This window comes from Meleagris gallopavo, chromosome 4, assembly GCF_000146605.3.
Source record: "Meleagris gallopavo isolate NT-WF06-2002-E0010 breed Aviagen turkey brand Nicholas breeding stock chromosome 4, Turkey_5.1, whole genome shotgun sequence".
Classification (NCBI taxonomy): domain Eukaryota; kingdom Metazoa; phylum Chordata; class Aves; order Galliformes; family Phasianidae; genus Meleagris; species Meleagris gallopavo.
Window position 1 is genome coordinate 17,753,899 of NC_015014.2, and position 23,278 is coordinate 17,777,176.

Genomic DNA, 23,278 nt, shown 5'->3' on the forward strand with positions numbered 1-23,278 from the left:
AGTGACGGCTGCCTGCCTGCAGGCCGGCATCTCCCGAGCGCAGCTGGTGGATGTCCGGCTGGTGAGCGCCAAGACGGGCTTCGGGATGGAGGGGCTGGTCAGCCGGCTGCAGCGCTCCTGGAAGTGCGCCGGCGACGTCTACCTGCTGGGGGCCACTAACTCGGGCAAGTCGACGCTCTTCAACGCCCTGCTGCTCTCTGACTACTGCAAGTCGCGTGCCCCCGATGTGGTTGGCAGGGCCACTGTCTCAGCCTGGCCAGGTGAGGGGCACCACCACCATGCCTATGTCACAGTCGGGCCGTCAGCTCTGCTGTGCTACCAGGCCAGTCACTGAACGGGCCTGAGGCATCACCACTGCGGGCAGTGAGCTCCAGTGCTGTACCATGTATAGAATCCTCCCCTTCCCTGTGTTGTCCTTGGAGGCCTTGCGGCACCAAGGCCTTGGAGCACTGAGGGATATAGACAGCAAATAACGTGTTGGCATGTCCCTGTGAATCTTGTATCCAGAGAAGGGCAACAAGGCTGTGACAGTTGTGGAGCGCAAGTCTTATGAGGAGCAGCTGAGGGAGCTGGAGTTGTGCAGTCTGCAGAAGAGGAGGCTGAGGGGAGGCCATATGGCTCTATACAACTGCCTGAAGGGAGGTTGTGGCAAGGTGGGAGTTAGCCTCTTCTTCTAGGAAACAGCGATAGCACAAGAGGAAATGGCTTTAAGTTGCACCAGAAGAGGTGCATGGTGGATATTAGGAAACATCACTTCTCTGAGGAGGTAGTAGTGCAGTAGAACAGGCTGCCCAGGGAGGTGGTAGAATCTCTGGAGGTGTTGAAAAAATGTGGAGATGTGACACTGAAGGAAGTGGTTAGTGGGTATGGTGAGGATGGGCTGGGGTTGGATTGGATGGAAGAGGTCTTTTTCAACCATAATGATTCTTTGATTCTATAACAGGAGGCAGAACTCATGAGACCCTGGTAGAGCAATCACAGCAAAACCAGGGACTTTGCTGAGGTGTCTTAGGTTGGTCTTAGTGCCATAGATTGTGAAGTCCGCTGCCCTTACAATAGTAGTCTTGATGTTCGGTCCTGATCAAATAGAGTTGTCAGCATCGCGTTGGTCAGTGAATCCCCTTGTTTGCTCATTGTAATACAATGTTCCAATATATACAGTAAAATAGGATTTTTAATCATCTTTTTCACCCAAATGCTGCTGGTTTTATTCCAGTCCCTTATATTCATAGAAATGGGCCCTAGGGTCGCAAGGCTTTGCTGCTCAGGTGTTTGATCAACCTTCCAAAAATCTACTGGGCAGTTGTGCAGAATCAGCTCAGATGACCCATGGCTGTGCCAGCTTAGCATGATTTTAATTAGTGAGAGTGTGCATGAGGCTAATTGTGGGTTCTTGTGAGAAGCCTTTCAACAAGAAAGCAGATACTAAGTGGATGGTAGCACACTTCAGCCACTCCAGCTGGGAGGGAGGCTTTAAGTGAAGCATGTGTTGACACTTAGTTCCAATTTTTTGTTAGATGGTTCCAAGTATTTTTTTTATTTGTGTTCCTGAGAGCTTAAATATGACAGGTACCCAGAGATCTAGATGTGTCGTCATCTTTTTTTTTTTTTTCCTTCCAGGAACAACACTGAACTTGTTGAAATTTCCAATTATTAACCCAACGTGTGACAGGATATTCAGAAGGCAGGAGAGGCTGAAAGAAGAGGCACTAAAAACAGAAGACCAGCTAAGCGATGAAGAAAAAAAGCACCTCAATCGCCTTAAAAAGCGAGGTTACTTAGTGGGTGAGTATTGTCTGAGCAAAAGGTGATGGAATGTTCTGGTGGAAATGCTGCATTACACAAAGGACTGTTAACTCCTTAATTTTCTGAAGAATGCATCTGTTTTTGGCAAGCAATTTCTACCCATTCTGTAAGAACTCACTTTCATTTAATTGTGAGAGGAACATGCTGTCTGTATATGGTCCTTGCTAAAGTTTTGGAGCTTAAGGAGTGCTATAGATCCCTTATAGAAGGGATCTGTTAGCATCTTGGCTTTTGAACATGCACGCAACGTTTTTATCACCTTTCTGTCACAGCCATGCATCCCTAATAGTCAAGGGAAGGGACAGGTGTCCAACTGGAGGAAATGCAAGTTAATAAATGAATGAACAGGAAACCTTTCATTTTAATCCAGGAAGAGTTGGAAGAACATTTAAACGCCAGAAGGAGAGCTCTGTGATTGATTTTGACCCTGACATGCTGTCGTACAGCACAGATGAAGATCCATGCCGTATCTCTAAGAAGCATGAGGAAGGAGAGGAGTTCACATACAACGAAGTGAAGGATGCTCGCTGGTGTTTTGATACTCCAGGGATTGTAAAGGAAAATTGTGTAGGTATTCTGTGGCAGGAGGTCAGGGTCTGTTGTGTTTTTGCTGTTGGATTTCTGAATGGCGCATACTGTGATCTCTGTTAAGGAACTGTATGTCAGCACACTTTTTAATGCAGATAAGTACAGGACTGTTAAGTTTATACCAATATCACCCGGAGAAATTTGTGCTTCTTTAGCTGCGCCACCCTATTGAAAAAGGTGGAGCTTAGGAGGATAACTAGTATTATGTGACCAATTCAAAGCTTTGAGAAAGACCTGCAGTATTCTCATGAAGCCAGCAGGATCTGCAGTGTTCTTTTACTAGCTTCAGCACGTGAGGCCTGCTTCAGTGTTTCAGTAGAGGAGCAACAATGCTGAAGCTGGTGCTTATAGAGTGCGTATGTCCAAAAACGTAATATTGTGGGTTTTTTCATCACCTTGATATCTTTGTGGAGCCACAGGTCATCTTTTGGGAAAAGTTAAAAAGTACTAGGAGATAGAAAATCAGCAGTGGTGTCAGAACTTTCCTAGATGTCTACAAGATCATCTCTAACCCACTTTGTGCCACTTTGCTCGCTAATAGCTAGTTAGCATCTGGTGTGAAGGTAGCTTAGAGCTCTAACTGGAGACTGAGCACAGTCGTCCTTCTGAAGTTGAATAATCGTGGAAAACTGTGATCTGACTGTACAATTTATTTTTCAGGTTTTGAATCTCCTAACAGAGAAAGAAGTAAAGCTGGTTTTGCCAACACAAGCCATCATTCCACGGACCTTCATTCTCAAGCCAGGAATGGTCTTGTTTTTAGCAGCTTTAGGCCGCATAGACTACTTACAGGTAGGCAAAACAAGGATTTTTGATAGCAGCAGCTTCATCTTCTGGTATAGGAGCAAACAATAAACGATAGTCCAGGTAACTTCCACCTCCTTTCTTTACTGCTTTCAAGATGATCGTTCTGTTAATAAAGCACTGCATAAAGTAAAAATGCCTTGGGATGGAGAGCGGTGATACTTGTTACCAGTGCACAGTATTTTATATTGTAAAACCATACGTGCTTTTATAAATGCTGATAAACACCTTCACCTTGAAGGGCTTTCCATGCAGAGGCTGCTCTGCAATGACAGAGGCAAGGATGTCAGTAAAAGACAGGTTTTCAACATACAGTAAGGAAATGGAGCAAGAGAGAACAGTTTGAGGTTGCTTTTGTGTTAGTGTGAATGATGTGTACTTTATCTTATTTCAGGGAGAAAAACCTGCCTGGTTTTCTGTTGTGGCTTCTAAGTTGTTGCCAGTTCACATTGCTACCTTGAGCAGTGCGGATGTCACGTACGAGAAGTACGCTGGCCAAGAATTCTTTAAGGTAAGAGAAGCAGGTGCTTTTGGTAGACTGTCCCACCTGGTGACACATTCCTACATGTTTTATTGTTTTGACCTTCTTACTATTGTGACAGACTGCATAGTACATCTAGACTGGGGACAGGGTGAGCTGTCCTTGTCCTGGCAGCAACTTTCCTGCACACATTGAGTGTACATAAGTAATGTAACCCACAGGAAGGCAGCTGGCTTGAGCCAACAGCTGATTCACGTAGCAGACACTCCATCTTCGCTCACTCCTGAGCTGTGGGCTTCATTAGGCTGGGTTGCTCCAGATGTGATCCCAATTCTGCTCTTTGCAAATTGGAAGTAGCTCCTGTAAGGATATACAAACCAGCTCTTACTCGGATAACAAAAGTCTGATATCTTTGTTCCCACTTGTGCATTGCTCTTCAGTTTAATGTAGGAGTACTGAAGCATCTCTAACTGCTAAATCTTTTATTGTTTTGACATTAGGTTCCAATGGGTGGGAAAGAGCGAATGAAAGAGTTCCCCCCACTTGTCCCTCAGGACATTACACTGAAAGGAACTGGTACCACTGAGGCAGTTGCAGATATCAAACTTTCCTCTACAGGTAATTTGCATTTCTTTGTGTGAGAACCCTTGTTCTGATACGAGCAACTCTTCCTACTGACTTTTTTTTTTTTTAAACTTTGCTCTGCAGGCTGGGTGGCAGTGACAGCTCATGCAGAAGAGGAACTGTTGCTCCGAGCCTATACACCCAGGGGCACCACAGTAGTGGTACGGGAGCCTCCCCTTTTACCATATATCAGTAACATCAGAGGGGCCCGGATCCCAGGTACTGCTGCCTATAGAACCAAAAAGCCTCCTTCCCTTGTAGAAAACCTGAAAACTGTGGGGAACAGATAGCACTCACCATTGTCTGAGCAAAATAGGATTCAGAACCTTGATGCTTGTTGACACTCAGGAGAGCTTAGACTCATCTGAAAGGCAGACAGGCACAGTTTCAAGGGAGGTCTGGGTGAGATAAATCTGATTTAAGGCACCACAAGTCTAATGTAACTACTGAGCTGCAGCTAGTTCAAGTGAGCTGAATGGCTGGTACCTTGCTCTATGAGGTGAGCCTGGGATCAGGCGCTGTCAGGGAGCAACCATCTTTCCCAGTTTACTCCTGAAATACAGCACAGAAGCTCAGCTGCCTGCCGTTGGCTGACTTCGCTGCTCAGAGAGCAGGTCTTTTTCTGCAGACATGCTCTCACAGGTCAGAAACCATCACCTGGTTCTTGGAGCCTTTATGTTGTTTCCAAAGCAGAGGGAGGTGGAGGGTGGGGAGAGGAGCAGGGAGTTCTCTGGTGCGGGTATGACACTCCCAGGAGCTTGCGGTTATCCAACATTATTGACCAAAAATCAGGTCCCCTCAGTATCTCAAGCATTGCCTTACTTCTGGACACAGGAAAAGGAATTAAAGAAACTTGCAACTCACTGCTTTGGTTTCTGTATTTTGTGTAAAAGTTTCTGAAACTGATGATGTACAATAAAAAACCTTTTCAAGACTCTTTTGTCTTCTTTAGAAATCACCAGAAAAGCACTCTTCTGTGGGCTTGCATCCTGCAAACTATACAACAGCACTAGCACCATGGCCTATAGTAGAGGAAAATGTATCATGCCATATCTAGCAGCCAAAGAGGAGTAAGAGTACTGCAGTTCCAAGCTGCCATGTCCAACCACAGGAGCAGCTCAAGTTTCCAGTTGGCATGTGCACACAGCAGACACGTACACAGCTGGCCACACAGACTGCAAACACAGCAGTCAGGTGAACACAGCACAAGCAGTCTCATCATGCTTCCCTCCTTGGTTGATCAGAATAGAGGTCTGGGGGAAGAGAAAACATCCATCTTGCTACAGTGTGCTTTAAGGTACTTGTAGAGAGCCTTGAGGTCTCTCCACAGGCTTCTCTCTAGATAGCACCAGTTTCCCGAGCCACTCTTATCTTTGGTTTTCTGGTTCCTTCACTGTTTTTTTTCCCCCCTCTCCTCCACCCACACTCAAGCAATCAAGATCCTTCTCATAGTGTGGGTCCTACAACTCAGCACAGTACACAAAGTGCAGTCTCACCAGAGCTAAGTACAGAGGGGAAAAATCACCACCCCAGTCCTGCTGGCCACACCATTTCCATTAAGTGTTCTAAGAGAAGACAGCAGAAAACACTGCTTCTGCTAGCATCTCGTTTTTTGTGAGGGATATACTCAGCAGTCCTGAAGAAGTGGACATAGAAATAGTCACAGCTCTTACCAGCAAAGCTGGGAGTCAAGAAAAGGGTCTAGACGTGGCTTGTTCAAACTAGCTTGACAAATAGAAACAGGCGTCTCCTACAGCATTCCTCTAACACTGTAAGTCTGGAAAAGACAATATAAAATACAAACAATACCAAATGCAGGAAGAATAACTGGAAGGCCTTCCTCCGTGACAGCATTGGTCTCCAGCCCAGGAGGCAGTCATGAAAAATTGCAGGCAAGACGTGTTCTGTGTAGCAGGTCCCCTGATTTTTGGAAACACAGCCTTTTTCACAGAGATCAGTAGCCAATGCTGGAATTGTATCCAGGAGAAAGGGCTTCCTGCCTGAAACATGAGGATGTGCGGGGAAGAACGTGCCTCCCATGCTGTGTCCTTTTGTGTTCAGCAAGACGTGCAAGTGGGGCAGCTGAGCCAGTACAAGGGCTAGAGCTGCGTGGGTGTTTTAAGTGCTTTTGCAAAGCCTGCTCTGTATCTACTGACTCCTCAGGCCCTAAGAGCAGAGAACTAGCAACAGCCACAGCTAGGAACAACAACAAAAAAACATGTGCTCCGGACAGATGTAAGACCTCAGCATGTAGGAGGTTTTAATATGGAAGCAATTAGTGCTTTGATTAAAGCACAGAAATACCTTTTATGAGTTCTGAGGGCTGAATTACACAGGTGCTGAGGACCTGCTCTGAAGTGCTTCTCAAAGTTGGTGTCTATTTTATGCTTGTGCTGGACAGCCTGAAAGGCAAGACGTTTTTTTAACATCTATGGACAAGAGCTAATTTAATCTCAAACCGCATTTGCTTTTGGCTCCTGTGTTGAATCTGTGTGTAAAAATGAGGTGTAAAGACAGGACTGGGAGAGTTGAGCCTCCTGAGAAGGTCCGACCTTCATGGCTCGATGTGTACAGGCTGGGTGCAATTATGTATAGCTATTTTAGGAAAGTGAGGAAAGCTGAGAAGTGCATTTTCAGCAGAACAGCTCATTTGCTGGAGTACTGCAGGGAGCTCCCTGTCTTCCCCCAGCTGGAATGGGGGACGAGGGGATACCGACCTGGGCCAAGCAAAGGAGTATTGCATATCCCCACTGCCCTGCAAGTAAGGACATGATGTTGCAGCTGGCAGCCTGAGTTTATTTGCTTTGGCACATGTTCCCCCCAAAAAGGAGGCTTCTTTTCTCTGCCCAGTAGCTATTAACTTTTAAGCACTGTTTATGGCAAGAATTCCTACCCTAGGAAAAGGGCTACTGCTTTCTGTGGCAAAAGCAGAACAAATCTCATGCTGAGGTCACTTTTTACCCAGGTTTCTTTTACCCATTGTTAGTGCTCCCAAAATGGCCTGTAATGCAGGAGAGGTCCACTGGGCTATGAACCTAATGGGCCACAAGTTTCAAGCTTCAGCTTCCTATCCACTCAAGCATATGCTATTTTGAAAGCTTGTGCTCCTGAAATCTATGTACCTCTTGGCTGTTCACCTTCTGATTTCCCATTTAAGGCTGCAGGTATCTGTGCCTGCACCACTGGAGGCGGTCCTGGTGGCCTGGTAACTCATCCAGGGCATTGCCCATGTCCCTGCCCCTCCTCACCCTGAGACTGCTCATGACCTTTCCTCTTTTTGCCCCAGCTCTCATTCAGCTCTTTGTGATGGAAACCCAACGAGACACAGAATTCCTCTATCCCTTCAGCTCCAACACAGCCCCTGCTGCAGGCAGCAGCCATTGGAGTGTGCTGCCCTGGACTGTGTTAAAGGACACTAAGAATGGTTCACACGGCCCTTTCCACCAACCTGTGGGCAAGGGAGTGGTTCAGCAACCTGCCTTGAGTCCAAAGGAGTCATAGCATTGTCTTGCTGCTGGCCTGCAAGGTACTACATAGCAATGCACTTCTTCTTCTCTACTCAATTCTGTAGAAAAACAAACAAAAGTAATTAGGCATAAAGCAGAACTCAGCATAAAATAGCACATTTTCAACCTGGTAGGTTTTACCCATTTTTTGCCACAACACAAGAAGCTAGTTGAAGATGAGGATGCAGGTTTAAGGGAAAATGGTTTCTCCCACTGGCAATCCATTTACATAATTTCTATTATATTTCACCTAATTTTGTCCCTTTCTGAAGAGTGAAAATGCAAACTGGTGGTACAAAGGCCAGGGCCTCCTCCATTGAACCAGTCTGAAATAATTAACTCAAGCAGCAAAGGCAAAGAAGCAGAAAAGTACCCAAACCTACCACCTCTATGCCACGCTCTCAGGGCATCTCATGACAGCCCAGAGTTAGGACTGGGTACAACTCCTGCTTTACCATAAAATTCACATACATTTATCTATAAGACTTTAAGCCAGAACATGGCCCCTTTAATTAAAAACATTTTTTTTTGTAGCCATTAATACATAGCAGTGTGTAATCAATGAATATACGGATGTTATAATTTAGAAATATACAGGAAAGTTAGGCTAAATAGGTTATCACGCTAAAGAAGAATGGATGGAAAGCTTACCCTTGTCCTGGGCTCACTGAGAAGACTCCAAGAGGAGCAAGCTCCAAAAGACCCTTCTCTAGTGGTAGTCAGCTCTTAAACGGGGTCTAGGAGAGGTAAAGCAAGGCTCCACCCCTTCCAGTAGCACAGGAGAATTGCCTTCACCTGTGCTTCCAGGACTGACTCATTGCTCACCTCAGGTGGTCAATCAGAGGTTCAGGCCATGATCAACAGCTCCCATACAGGCAGACAGAAGCGACGAGTTCCGTAATAAAGTTTATTTAATCAGAACTATGCTTAGGAAAATACACTTGAAAGGGTTAATATAATGCAATTTAGTTTAATTTTACACTACATTTTGAACAAAAGACTTAAAACATACTTTAAGTGAAAACAGGATGTATGATCTGGCTTGTTTTACATTAAAAACGTAGAAAAGGCCATCATGCACTACAGTAGAGAACATGAAAAAAAAAAAATTACCTTTGGTTTTATTCAGAGAATACAAGTATTGCACTGTAAAAGCATCAAACATGGTGCAACCAAATGTCATAAACACAACTCCATGCCAGCTTACAAAAGTTAACTAGGATAGTTTTAGAGGGAGGAAATGTATGTACACATGAAACAATTCCATTAGCTATCTGGATTCTGTTAATATGCATGCCATGTATCTACACAACTGCCATTCAAGAAACCTCTTGAATTTGGTTAATACTTTTCAGCTATATTAAATCTGTTGAAATCAGTGACGCTACCACATCTTAACTGGCCTGGCAGATGTTAAACGTTCTTCTTTTGTCAATGAATGAAGGTCCAGCCTAAATCATCAAAACCTAGAAATAGTGACTACAGAATCACAGAATCATTGCGACTGGAAAAGACAACTAAAACCATCTAATCCAGCCGTGATTACACTATAATGGATTACGACTGCCTAACTATCCACTTCTGGATCTTTTCTCAAGGCAGCTACTTTGAGTGGATAGATCCACAGAGATGAAAACCTCAAATGCCATGTTGCTCAACCAAGGACTGGCAGTGTAGAGCTGTCGTTGTGCTAAAAACTCCTCAACCCATGTATCTGAGGTTGAACACTCCTACAGTTCTTAGGCTACTATTGGCAAAACCGACACAAAATAATTTAAGAATATTGAGAAGGACAAAGAAGTCATTGTTTAGAGGGAGATACATCGTAGTAAAAGCATCATTTCTGGTGGCTTACCTAATCGGCATTCTCCAATACAAATATTCAATTTTAGCAATTTCTAACATCTTAGGTACATACGATGCAGTACGTCTTTGCTGCTTTAACATAACATACTCCCAAATCTTGGACGTAAGCCAGCAGAGAATTCCAACACTGTAACACACCAACAGTATTTCAGGACATTGCTGGTAAAGGTCTTGAAGAGACCTGTCTTCTTAATGTTTCTGTAGTCTATTTTCAGCTCCTAATCTTGAGATAGGAAACACTGCTTAACAGGAACACTGCTGTCTTCACAGAGTTCTTGTTAGATCAAGCATTAAAACTTGACCACTTCCCAGAAATCTGCAGTGCAGTACCTCAGAAAAACACACCCTTGTGTTTATCTCATCAGAAGACATTTTAAGTCAGTGTACACCACATTTTCCATTTTAAAAACATAATTATCAGGCCAGTCCACAAGTTTATCTGAACATAGCTGAAGTCCTTGAAGTCTCTCACAAGATGGCAAAGGCTCTTTGCAAGGATATAAGGGGAGCTACAATATCTCTGCACAGTACTGGAATTTCCAGCATCTGCTCATGTTACTCACAAACGTTGGCAACATTTACATATAAAAGAAACACCATTAAAAAAAAAGAAATACATCTAAGACTATTACAACCAGTTGTTTAGGAAAACAACTCAACTAAGTTTCTTAACATTTAGCATAAATATAGTTGCAACTTGATCTTCAGTTGCCAATGATTGTCACAGCCAAGGTAAGGATTGAATGCTATCTAAGCAAACAAAAACTCACTATACAATTTATTTCTTCCATGAGGGATGCCCTCCCTCTCAAATCTTTGGCCTCCTATTACCAATCTCTCCCAAAAGGAGAAGCAATGTAGTTTTGTTCTCTATTCATTCAAGGCTAGCTTGGGGGCTGAGGGAAGGGGAGAAGATGACATGTGGACAGGGAGAAAAAAAAACAAAGTTTGCTCCAGAAATTTACATTCACAGAACCAATTCACAGAACACACACTGTGAGTACCTAAAACACACTGAACTAGCTCCTCAGCTCCGCTCTGCAAACAACACCTGCCTCCAAAGTTGCTTCTGCAGAGTTGATGAGAAGCCACCCCTAATTGCTGCACCTGAGAAGGGACCTTAAGACAGTCTTTTGCAGCACAGATGGGTCTGGAGGCTTTTGCTTTTTCCCTGCTCATTTGGATTGCGTTCACATTTTGCCACTAGCAGGCACGCAATCTCTCTCACATTTGTGTGTGCCAGAAGAAAATCTGTTTAGAATTAAAAACTCCTGGTACGGTATTTCTTGTATATAAACCTGAGATCGTAACCTGATCACTTATGTGACCGATTCTCTCTCTGTGAGGAAGCAGGATGATTCTATTAAATGAAACTTGAATGAATAAGGAACAGGAATTCCTACAGCCTTTAATGCCAGGTTTGTTGCTTACCAGTTAGTTTGTCTTTGTTGTTCAGTGTGTGAGATGTACAGTTCATCAAAATCTAACATCTATGGTTAATTTTTTTTTTTTTTTAAGTCTTTTAAGCTTGACTGCTGTCCATCATAGAAATTAAAATAGAGAAAAAAAAAAAATCAAGCAACACCTGGACTTGTATAATTTTCAGACCATTTTCACTGACAGTGATTACTTTCCTGTCTGGTGATCCCAAACTATAAATTACAATTTATTACTCTGTATATGTACTAAAAATATCAGAAGTGGCATTTCTATGGAAAAAAAAAAACTATAAGATAGTGTTTTGGAACTGTGTTGATATCCTTTTGTTCAAGAACTATATAAAATTTTAAAGCTACTCAAAAATACACAGCCAAACAGCTCATAGTTCTACGCAAAACTAGCAATACCCTATGAAAAGAAGAAAAATCTGCAGCAAAGAGCATCACAGAAAACTGGCCCATGGTAAGCAACGAATCTGAATGGTTCAAAGTAAGAAAAGCTTACACAAATGAAACCAACATGCATATATAAAGTGTACATGTACTGCACAAGCGCTATTCCTAAAGGATTTATCTGCATAGGTATAAACAAAACAATGTGCAACATTTTAAGCCTTTAAAGCAAGAACAACAAAAAAGCAAAAACTTAAAAATAACAAACTTGCTCCCCCCCACAGAGTCAATGACACATAACAGTTAATAAGATATTAATCAAGACAGAGGTTCTCCAAACAAAAGTTGGAAGGACTAACCCCAAATTTTGGCTCACTGTTCATACTAAGGGGATCTGAAATGTATGTTCACAATTATAATTACCTTAAACAGTTACGTTCATCGCTAGCCAACTTCGATTTGTCTTACAAAGTGCTCTTTTATGAGATAGAAGCTATCTTCCTGGTAGAAAAAGCATTGAGTAGTTTTTACCACTTTGAACATCAAGGTACGTTAAGCAGAACTAAAACAAAAGCGGAAGAGAGGGGAAAGAGGAGTTGGCTGCTAAAAGAAAAAGCAACTGCCAGTGCCTCTATAAACATCCAACTTGTGTATGGTAGCTACAAGCCTTGTTCCTAAAGCTCAACTTATAAAACAAATGCATCAGCTAACAAACTATAAACAGACAGAACTTACAGGACACAGCCTCATACACCCTACCTACTTCTTTAATGAAGAGATCCAATATTTAAAGAGGTCATTACATGAAAAGTTGTCCAAAATATTTTCAGCTTAAAAAAAAAAAAATCCCAACGCAGACACTAAAGAAAACCATGCTTTAAAAAAAAAAAAAATCTACAGTATCTGTACATAAGCTGTATAAGATCTTACAAAAGATACACGTGCCCCCAGACCACAGCTATTTCTACTCCTGCCCTTTTGTTGCCTTCTCAAGATAATACACATTGACCAAGTGGCGATTGAGGTGCTTGCTGTATTCACCCTCCTTTTTAAATGAGCGGTCACAAAAAATGCATACATAGTTCTCCCTGACTGCTGTGCTACTGGCAGCTCCTTGTGATGCCTTCGGACTGGTTTCCTCTTGTACAGAGCGAGCACCGTTTAACCCCGAATCATCACTGCCTTCTGATATGTTGTCGCTTATGTCGCTGCCTTCATGGCTGTGGATGCCTTCATCCTCATCCATTTCCTGAGATTCGTTCACTGCTGCATTATCCAGAGGTGATAAGGCCAGAGCTACTCCAGGGCTCTGCATACACCCTTCTGGGGGCACAGGCACTGCCACAGCATCTGCTGGTGGCTCTGTCTCTAGGATGCGTGTCTTAGTCAGGTCTATTGGGTCTGGGTTACTCACAGTTTCTGCCAAGCAGATTTCCTCTGGCTCCTTCCTGGGCTCCAGATCTGGTAGTACATCCACGGGTCCATCCAGACTTTGTTCAGAAGACACTGCATGAGAAGATTCTTCTGAGTCTTCTCCCGTGTCCATCTTTCTCTCTTCTTTTTCACAGATAGTGTCTTTGCTCTCCACTGCTGCAGCAGGCATTTCTTGATCCTTCAGCTCAGCCTCTGTGTCCGCAACCTGAGCTGACAGACAAAGCTGTTTTGGCTCTTGTACGCAGCTTCCTATGGCACTGATGTTCTCCCCCTTGCAAGTATGACCAACATTACTGTCTAACGGTGCTGGACCAGCAGGATCTTCCTCCTTCTCCTGGTCGCTGCTCGGACTGTCGAGTTTCACACATCTGTCTTCTTCCGTAAGATGAGACTTGTCCGCCACCTCCTCTTCTTCCATCTTCTCCTCATCAAGTCTATTGCTTTTCTTACTGTGCTTACTTTTCAGAGCTTTCTTTTTTCTGCTTTTCTTAAGGCAGGAATTTTGCTTTTTAGGTTCTGCCTCTGGTACATCATCACTTTTCTGAGCTTCCTGACAGTCTCTGGGCTTAGTTTCCACTTTTTTTTTCTTTTTTGTCATTATGATGGTATCATTCGCAGGCTCTTGCTTTGAGAAAGTTATTTCTGCCTCTGCCTTTCTTTTGACCTTCTTTGTTTTACACTGTTTCTCAGTATTTTTCTCAGTTTTAATATCTACCTCCTTGTTTTCTGAAGTCGATTTCCGACTTCTGGTTGTCACTTGGCGTGCAGGAGCATTGTTCGTTGGCTTCTTTTCCTTTGCTAAGTTCTCTTTTTTCTCCACTTTCACAGTTTTCTCAGTTTTCTTTGTGGGCGAATCCCCTTTTGTTTGCTCCTTCTCCACTTTGTCACTGATGCTCTCAGAAAAGTCAGCTTCGCTCTTTTTAGTCCGTAGCTTCACCTTTGAAACATCCATGGTGATGTCCGAACAATCGGGATGCCTGGATTTGATGTGATACTGCAGGTTACACTTCTTAGATGCCGCGTAGTCACAAACAGGACAAAGAAACTGGCGCGGATTGACGTGGAGCTCAACGTGCTTTTTGAAATTGCTGCGATCGGCCGTTTTGTAGTCACAGTGTGGGCAAGTCAGAGGCTTCGGCCCATTGTGAACTTGCCTTGCATGACGAGTTACTTCATGCTGGTTTGAGGCCACGTAACTGCACTGATCACATTTGAATGGCTTCTCACCTAAAGAAGGAAGGGTGGAAGGGAATTGTGGTGATTATTAAGCACAGGGTTGGGAAGGAAATCACTTTGCACTAAGACAAGCACAGAAATATGAAACTCAAAAAGAAAATTATATATATTTATATATCCATGCGTCTCTTAAATTAAATACAATCAACATAAGAAATCCACAAATCACAAACACATTCACAAGACACCAAAAACAATATACAAAAAAGAAAAAAAAAAGAGAAGGGGCAAGGACTGGGAGGAAGGGGATCCACAACCAAACAAGCAGTAACAAAGTCACAAGTTCTGGCTATGCATACATACCCGCAGAGATCTCTCTATAGTACTATTAGCAAATGGAATCCATACCCAACTGGTCCATTGAATGCATTGTAGAAAAACGGAAATGTAACATTTGATGAATAGAAGTTTCACACAAACGTTTCAAATAAGTCCAACTTTACACAAATTTAGCATACTTCATTCATGTTTGCATTGAAAAGGAAGTAAGGGAAAATGAGCTAGCAAAAGACTAAGCACGTGAAAAATATGCCACTTCAGTGATTTCTGCCATTCTTAAGTTCAGTTCAGTGGAGTTCATCACTGTCTCATTTATGTCACATTTATGGGTTGGCTGCAGGCTACTGTTGGCAAGAAATACGTAGGCGGTCTGAAGACATCGTGTTGCTACTACTGAAAGCTGCATTTTTTAAACGACTCCTGCATGCACAAGTGTTTCTGAAATGCGAGGTTTAGTGCACACTGGTGCAGCAGAATCAGCTTTCCATTTACACTCCAAAGCAAAGAGGAAAAACATTTTTGGCACAATAACCCAAGTCCAAAAATACTTTGCGAACTTTTTTGTCTATACAAATTCAGCTGAGGGGTGCTACTTAGATCTAAACTAGCATTTAAAAATTTACCTCCAAAACTAATGCATGCCACTTCCTAGGTGTATTGAAAAGTCATTCCAGATCCTTTTTTGTCCATGGTTGTGCTGCCTCTCTGGCAAGAAGGTGGGTGATGCCTGCTTAGGAGTCTAGAAAATTTCATTTCGCTTGCAGCATCTCTTTATTACTTAATGAAGGATTATTTTAACTTCAGCTGTTAATAAAACACCAGGGCACTGCGGATCATTAAAGAGGTTAAGATCGGAGGCAGCCTGAGCTGTAGCAACCACGCTCTGGTCAAGTTCACTATTTTGAGGAACATAGGCTTGGCAAAGAGAAGAGTCAGAATCCTGAACTTCAGGAGTGCAAACTTCAGGCTGTTTAAGGAATTGTTAGATTATATCCCCTGATCTACTAGGAAACTGTCCTTAGGGACAGACCAATTGAACAGAGCTGGCAGCACTTTAAGAACATCCTTCTGAGAGGATAAGAGCTCTCCATCCCCCAGCTTAAGAGATCAAGCAGAGGAGGCAGGAAACCAGCATGGCTGAGCAAGGCCTGCTAGTCAGGCTGAGGGATGAGAAGGAAAAGTACGCACAGTGGAAGCAGGGATGGGTGCCCTAAGAAGAATACAGAAATGCCATTTGGACATATAGAAATGGGATCACAAAAGCAGGAAAGCCAAGGCGCAGATGGGACAGAACTTGTCAGAGGATGTGAAAAATAACAAAAATGGTTTATTTTGATACATTGGGCAGAAAAGACAGGCAAAGGAGAGTGTACTCCCTCTGATAAATGAGAAGGGAGAACTGGCTTCAGCAGACATGGAGAAGACTGAGGTACTCAACGAGTTTTTTGCCTCAGTCTTCACTGGCAGTCAGGCTTTCTACACTTCTCATGTCCCTGAACCTCTAGATGGAGGTAAGAGGAAGCAAAATCTCTGCAAGTGTAAAAGCAGACTAAGTCTGAGACCACTTCATGAGGCTGAATCTGTACAAATCTATGGGGCCAGATGACGTACATCCCTTGGTTCTCAAGGAACTGGCTGATATGGTTGCCAAACCACTCTCCATCATGTATAAAAAGTCACAGCTCTCAGGCAAAGTCCCAGTGATTGGAAAAAAGAAAAACAACACTCCCATTTTTAAGAAAGGGAGAAAGGAAGACTAGAGTAACTACAAGCCAGTGAGCCCCACTTTTGTGCACAGGAAGATCATTCTGATCCTCCTGAAAGAGACGTTAAGGCACATGAGACATGAGCAGGTGATCAAGACAGCCCACACAGCTTCACCAGGGGCAGATTGTGCCTAACCAATCTGGCGACCTTTTGTGATGGTCTGACAGAGTCCGTGGACAAAGGAAGGCCAACTGATATAGTCTACCTGGACCTGTGCAAGTCCTTTGATGTGGTCCTGCACCACATCACTATCTCTAAATTTGAGAGATATGGATTTAAAGACTGGACTATTAGATGGATAATAATTGGTTGGATGGTCAGAGTCAGAGGGTTGTGGTAAACGGCTCGATGTCCAGGTGGAGGTTGGACATGACTAGTGTCCCCTCGGATAGGTCCATCCAGATAGACAAGTACAGACTTGAAAAGTGGGCCCACAAGAACCTAATGAGGGTTCAACAAGGCCAAGTACTTGGGTCAGGGAAATCCCACGTATGCGTACAGACTGGGAGAAGAATTTCTTTAAGAAGAATCCTGCCCAGAAAGATTTGGGGGTACTGATGAATTAACATGAGCTAGCAGTGTGCGCTTGCAGCTCAGAAAGCCAACTATATCCTGAGGTGCATCAAGAGGGGTGGCCAGCAGGATGAGGGATGGGATTGTCCTCCTCTGTTCTCATGAGGCCTCACCTGCAGCCCCGCATCCAGGCCTGGGGCCCCCAGCACAAGAAATTTGTGGGGCTATTGGAGCAGGTTCAGAGGAGGGCCACAGAGATGCTCAGAGGGCTGGAGCACCTCTCCTAACAAAGGCTGAGGGAGCTGAGCTTGTTCAGTCTGGAGAAGAGAAGACTGCAGAAACCTAATTGCAGTCTTCCAGTACTCAAAGGGAGTTCATAAGCAAGAGGAGAACTGACTTTTTACACGGTCTGACAGTGACATTTCAACTAAGAGAGGGGCAATTTAGGTCTGATGTTAGGAAAAAATTCTTTACTCTGAGAGCAGCAAGGCCCTGGCACATGCTGCCCAGGGAAGCTGTGGACGCCCCATTCCTGGAGGCATTCAAGGTCAAGTTGCATGGGGCCCTGGGCAGCCTAATCTAGTCAAGGGCAGCCCTGCACATTGCAGGGAGTTGGAACTACATCATGCTTAATGTCCCTTCCAACCTAAGCCATTCTATGATCATATGACAGCAAGAGTCCCATGCGCAATCCCACTTCTGTCAGCACAGTTCACGCCCTCCTTCCCAGACCTTGAAGTCAATGACCACAGGCAAATCCCACTGTTCACCTCCTTCCAATTTGCACAGATAAGAGAAGAAAAAGATTATGAAAAAATTTCCAGGCACAGTGCTGACCAAACCATTTACAAATTCATATTTAGCACAGATGTGCAGTCAAAAATGTTTTTTGTTTCTGAAAGCAGAATGTTTCAATTGAAAAAGTCTCAAACTAAAATACTGGCAGGTCCTTTTAAAGCTGCCTATTTTTAATGGGTCCAAACCCTCATCACAAAACAATTAAAACTGCCTTCTTGTCTCAGCTATTGTTCAGGATGCTTTCATTACGGTTTCATAGGATTAGAACTTCACCTAGGTCTGATCAATTCATATATTAGCAAACCAAGAGCATGAGCTGAGATCCATGTAAGCTCCCCTTAGGGAGCTTAAGGGTCACAAAGCACAGCTGTGCTTGTGTCTAGCGTTATTATGGGAGTAAAAGCTCATAAGAATGCCATTATTTAATTTAAAAATAAGACTAACAGGAGATACAGAGTAATGGAAAGAAGGGAGTTCTTAACATCACAGCTTTATGACCAATTACAGAGTATAAAGGCTAGTGAAAATTGCTAATTTGGCTTTTAGTACCACAAGATCGAATCACTAAGTTTGTTTATTCCTCCTCAGTGCCTCCTTGCCAGAATCAGGCACTACTTTGTATCCTTCTGTAACACTAAGCAAAATATAAGGATTTCCTCAGATGTTCATTTATCATCCTGCTGGATGAAATGAAACCACAGACATCACAAGGGGAGATTCTCGGAGGTTCATACCTTTTTCAGCTTACTTGATTTGAACTGATCTGTGACAGCAGACAGAAAACAAAAGCCTGATCATATATTATCACAATGTTGGATTTACTGCAAAACTACTACAGCGGTCCTACAAATCTCAGAATACATCCTGGATAGCGAAGAAAAAGCAGACATACTCTCCCCTGTCATTGCTTTTATTAATGACATATTTCTTTAGCAGGTAGGAACAACCTTAGCTGTTAAAAAAGAGAAAGGCAGCTAAAGCTCAGGTCATGCTAGATGAGATGACAACTTCATGTCACACAGAACCACCCCCTTTTCTGAGTCATGCTGCTGCTGCTTACCAACCTGAATGGGTGCGCATGTGCCTGGTTAAATGTGTCTTCTGAGAGCTGGAATAGGGACACATAGCACACTGATAGGGTCGCTCTCCTGCAAAAAACAAAATAAAACACCAAATTAATTACTGAAACACACATGACTCCCATCCTTGGTTCCCGAGCCATACCCACCAGGCCGTCACTGAACCCCAAGCTGTATCTGAAAACATATTCTCTCTCAGAACAGGGCCATGGTGAGAAGCATATGCCTCAGGTGAACCAGTATGAATCACGTTCAGAGTAGCAAAGGGACAGAATATGAAAGGCACAACCCCACATCCACCTGAAGTCAAACGGCTCTTCGGCAAAAGGTGACTGGAACTGCTACCCCTATAGAAATCCTAAGCTACTAGAGCTCATTTTCCTACATACTTTCTGCCAGCACTGTGACGACCCAAGAAGCCAGGTTTTTGCTTCCCCTCACCTCTATGTTTAAGCCTGGGATGTGGAAAACCGCAACACCTGGCTCAGTGAAACTGTGCTACCAGCAATAGCTTAAGAATAGCAGCAACATTTTGAAGACTCTCAAACCTGCAGTTCCTTCACCTGCAGTCATTGTTTCTGGAGAACTAATGGAAATTAACCTGCCAACCTGCCACAAATTTTGTCTTCACAAGAGACAGTTTGTGTAAGCATCAGTAATTTCTTTTCAAGCAAAGGCAAGCCCAAAGAAAGGGCGGTCAATTTTAGAATCTGGGAGGAAGATGCAGATAAAAGCACTAGGTTTTGGTTTGTTTGGTTGGTTTTTGCCTCAAACTTCTAATGCATCTGGGAGATAGAGAATGCCTCGTCCCCGCTGCAAGCTGGAACAACACGTTCTACTTTGGAGCAGGGACGTAGTGAAGTTTGGAAGGGAAAAGCAAATCCTCACTTGCTATTTATTCCAGACAAGATCAGAAGTATATCACTGCGTTTTCCTACACTAGACAAAGCACACAGCCAACGCGCTCTTCACCGAGACTCATCCCGTATACAGCCTGTGGACAATTCTACCTGCAGCGGCAGAGACCTCCAGCTGCCTGGAGGAGAGACCTTTGTAATGCACGCAAATCGCCTATTTCTTCCTGCCATCACATCGTTCAGATTAGCACTCTTGATTAGATCAGCGCTTAAATGTAAAAATCACCCTAACAACCAGAGCCTGCCCCCTCCTTTCCAGTTCAGATTAAGTCATGTCCCAGGGAGGGGTAGGGCTTTGTCATAAAGAAACGGCTGTTTTTTTCAGTGACTACAAATCGTGGCCAAAGGTCCTGGAATACACAGTCGTGTGCTATTCCCAGTACCTCACATTTCACATCTTTCAACTTATCTGTAACTTCAACAACGTGGCAAAGACGTTATATTTTCTATAGAACACATGAGCAAAATATACTAGATGAACGTGATGAATGTAACTATTATAAGATGTATGCTATCACCACTTGAAAATTAAACACGTGGCTACATTGTGTAAGGGCTGCTTTACAGAGCTATTTGCCAAAGGACTTACTGTCATTTTGCAAGCTCATTACGTGCAAACAAGCCACCAAAAAAAGCCTCTCCAGAAGACACTCAGAGAAAAAGGTCTGGGATTTGTGGGAGTTCTCAGTAAGTCAATTTAACTCACCACCCCCAGAAAACAAACTTGGGAAACAAGAAAGGAGCATTTTACTGCCATTTTAGTGAGTAGCATCAACAAGTCCCAGATAGAGGGGAGAAAAACCACTTTCCTGCAGCAGCAGAGCAGAGTCGGTGTTCAGACAACCGATTCAAATGCACTAAAAGATATTTATCTGCAAAGAGGCTTCTTCCCACACAGAATAAGTCAGGTGCAACAATCAGGAACATCAAGTTAAAAACAACTCCAGCTTCCTTATCTCCACAACCTGAATTCATCATCTGTCTCCTTTCCAATGGGTATTTTTATTATGTTTTCTCCTTTAAAACTATAACACAAAGACACTCGTATTATTCAGACAGTTTTCATTACAGTCAGTGCTGTTATGTTAACAGTCTGCAATGCGATCAATTACACAGTAGTGCCAGCAGAAGTGCTGAGCCTGGTGGATCAGCATACTTGCCAGTAGCTCATTCTTTCTTCTTTAGCTTCCTCTTTAGCTTTAAACACTCGGGGACAAAACCTATATTATTGGAAACGAGGCACGTTCCAAAACGAATCCACATATTTGAGAGCTTTTTAATCAAGAAAGAATCGGCTGGAAGATCCCTATTTGCCAGCTGCTAAGACGACCGAGCAGAGAAAGCAAGAACCAGAGCGAACCAAAAAGTGCTGAAATCATCATTCAGCTCAGCTTAGTTGAAACAATGAGAAGACATGACAAACCAAAGAACCAAAAACCTAATTTAAAGGAGAAAAGAGGAACGGGATAACATCTACATAGTTTTACTTGCCTTTTTTGTTGTTGTTGTTTTTAAATATCATTAAATAATACACCTTGATACAGTCTTGAGTGTACTCATCAGCTCAGAGCTTAGCAACTGCCAATGCAAAGAGCTCTGCCCTCTGCCAGGGCTGTGACACTGGGAAGCGAGTCCTACAGTGAATGATCGTCTCAGATTGCCACTCTCAGAGCTTGTGAAGAGTTTGAATAGTGTTCCCTCAAACTTGCTCCAAGTGAGTTTCTGCAAAGCTCTCTGAGAGCTTTCTGAGGTCAGAGTTCAGCACTCAACGTCAGGCTAACAGGAGAATGGGAAGCCAAGACAGATGTAAGGCACCACGGCATGGACTCATGCTTGGCCATGAATTCCTGGGAGGGTTTGTTTAGCTTTCTCCTGCTCTTTCTTCATTTCTGCCTGCTTTCTTTCTCACCACTTCCCACAATACATACAAGGAAAAACCATTTGCCCAGCATCTCTTACAAGAACCTGCATACAGGTTGAGTCAAGAGCAATTTTAAACAATGCTATCCTCTGAACAACACCACATGGCTACTGTTAAGGAGCATTAACACACTGAAAACCAGAGCATATCCTCCAGATCCATCACAGCAGACACCAGAACATGGCACTTCTGACCTGTGTCAGCAGAGTGGATGTCAGCAGTGGGAAGCAACCTCTAAGGAGAACTCGTTCCTTCCAAGGAGGAACCTCAGCATAGTATTTCCCAACTAGCTGCAGCTCACAGAGATGCTGCGCAACCCAAAGTTCTGTTGGCACATGGGCTCATCTGGTATAAACCAGAGCAGAAAGGAGCCCCACGCTTCTCAAGATTGCAAACTGGTGGATGGGAGAAGAGGGCAGGAAATCGGGACGGAATCTCTCCCAGGGGCTCCCTACAGGCCAACAAATGTAGTATGGACTCCTGCCGTGAAGCGGCTACACCAGGATTCCACATTGCATACCTTGACAACCATCACATGCCCACTTTTGTCATGCTCTCTTAAAAAAAAAAAAAAGTTTCAAGTCCCTAAACAAGATGTTCTTTTCTCAGGCCCCTGAAATGAGAGATTTTCTCCAACCTCTAGAGCTTGCAGACTGGAGCTCAAAGCAAACTCATGATACAACCTCACAGCACTACATACAACAGCAGTGGGCCTTATCAGGGTGGAACAAACTCTGCAAACAGAAAAATCATCTTTCGCTTCATTCATTCAGTTTCCCTCTACCGTTACTATACTTAATTCAAAAGAAACTAAAGACTTACCCGTGTGAGTTCTAATATGCTGAATATAGTTGTTTTTCCTGTCTGAAAAATAGGAGCACTGCGAGCAGGTGTATACTTTCCTGGGAAAATGGTTTCTCAGGTGTTTCTTCCAGTGATACTCACTGACGGTGGTGTAAGTGCATATGGTACACTTATACACTCTCTCGTTTTCTCCCGCTTTGTTGTGGTGCTTCAGGTGAGCCAGGTAGTGATCATATCTGTTAGTGTTATAGCCACAGCGATCACAGCGGATCGGACCCTTGGAGAAGTCCACCTCTTCTGTGCTGTAGGAATCGGACTCCTTGATCTGCACTTGTTTCTCTGCATTTTCTTCCACGAAAAACTTCTTAGCACTGTGAACTCTGATGTGGTGCACAAATTCCTCTTCTGACTCGGCCTCGTAATGGCAGGGCTTGCAGCGGAACGGTTTGTTCTTGAGGCTCTTACACTTGTCCTCGGAGCTTTCCGGAGTGCCCGGAGCTTCCAACGGGACGTCTTTGTCCGTGCTGGGAGTCTCTGGTGGAGGACAAGCGTCCGGGCCTTGGGTTTCCACACCGGGTGCTTCCAGAGAGCTCAATTCCACGTTTTCCGAGGCGCCACAGTCGCTCTCTGCAGCACGGCTATCCTCCACGCCCTCCGCATCGCTGTCTGAGAAGTTGCTGTCGCCCACCGTGGTCAGCTCGGCCATCTGCCTCTCCTCTCCCACCAGGTAATCGCAGCAGTTGCCATTCACCTCTCCCGTCAGGGCCACGTTGGCCAACATGATCAGCTGTGGGGCCGCCAACTCGGCTTTGGAAAGGTCGTGCAAGTCATACATGTCGTTGGACAACGCCATGCCAATGTTGGCGCCGCCGGGAAAGAGGCCGTTCCCACCGGACTGTCCCAGCACTTGAGTCGCCATAGCAGCGGTTCTGTCGAGAGGGGAAAAAAAGCACACCTGTGAGCAGCCTCGCTGCGGGAAGGCCTCCTGTTGGCAACACCGCCCGCGGAGGAAGCGCGGCCCGA

At 44.0% G+C, this 23,278-nt stretch overlaps 2 protein-coding genes and 1 long non-coding RNA gene across 3 annotated transcripts in view; 1 reads left to right on the forward strand and 2 right to left on the reverse strand.

The window, feature by feature from the left end:
- Nucleotides 1–5,237, forward strand: part of NOA1 (nitric oxide associated 1) — a 5,995-nt gene extending 758 nt beyond the window's left edge. The window contains exons 3-9 of the mRNA XM_010709837.1: nt 3–260; nt 1,621–1,785; nt 2,177–2,373; nt 3,055–3,186; nt 3,593–3,709; nt 4,180–4,297; nt 4,388–5,237. Of these exons, the coding sequence (XP_010708139.1) occupies nt 3–260; nt 1,621–1,785; nt 2,177–2,373; nt 3,055–3,186; nt 3,593–3,709; nt 4,180–4,297; nt 4,388–4,593 (1,193 nt within the window). The 3' untranslated portion in view covers nt 4,594–5,237. The remainder of the gene's footprint in view (nt 1–2; nt 261–1,620; nt 1,786–2,176; nt 2,374–3,054; nt 3,187–3,592; nt 3,710–4,179; nt 4,298–4,387) is intronic.
- An 850-nt stretch (nt 5,238–6,087) lies between these two features.
- Nucleotides 6,088–8,586, reverse strand: LOC116216544. Its single transcript, XR_004159511.1, has 3 exons — nt 8,461–8,586; nt 7,752–7,868; nt 6,088–6,705 (listed from the first exon to the last, which is right to left on the reverse strand). It is a non-coding gene; the product is annotated as an uncharacterized LOC116216544 (long non-coding RNA).
- Nucleotides 8,587–8,702: 116 nt separating this feature from the next.
- Nucleotides 8,703–23,259, reverse strand: REST (RE1 silencing transcription factor). Its single transcript, XM_003205614.4, has 3 exons — nt 22,274–23,259; nt 18,599–18,682; nt 8,703–14,168 (listed from the first exon to the last, which is right to left on the reverse strand). Exons 1-3 carry the CDS (start codon nt 23,172–23,174, stop codon nt 12,472–12,474), a joined length of 2,682 nt encoding a protein of 893 aa, XP_003205662.1. The 5' UTR covers nt 23,175–23,259; the 3' UTR covers nt 8,703–12,471.
- Nucleotides 23,260–23,278: the final 19 nt, after the last annotated feature.

Coding starts and splice junctions, on each gene's coding strand:
- REST (XM_003205614.4), bottom strand. CDS start 23,174: ATGGCGACTCAAGTGCTGGGACAGTCCGGTGGGAACGGCCTCTTTCCC. Junction 18,683..22,273: donor GCATATTAGAACTCACACGG/GTAAGTCTTTAG, acceptor TGTTTTTTGCAG/GAGAGCGACCCTATCAGTGT. Junction 14,169..18,598: donor GCACATGCGCACCCATTCAG/GTTGGTAAGCAG, acceptor TTCCTTCTTTAG/GTGAGAAGCCATTCAAATGT.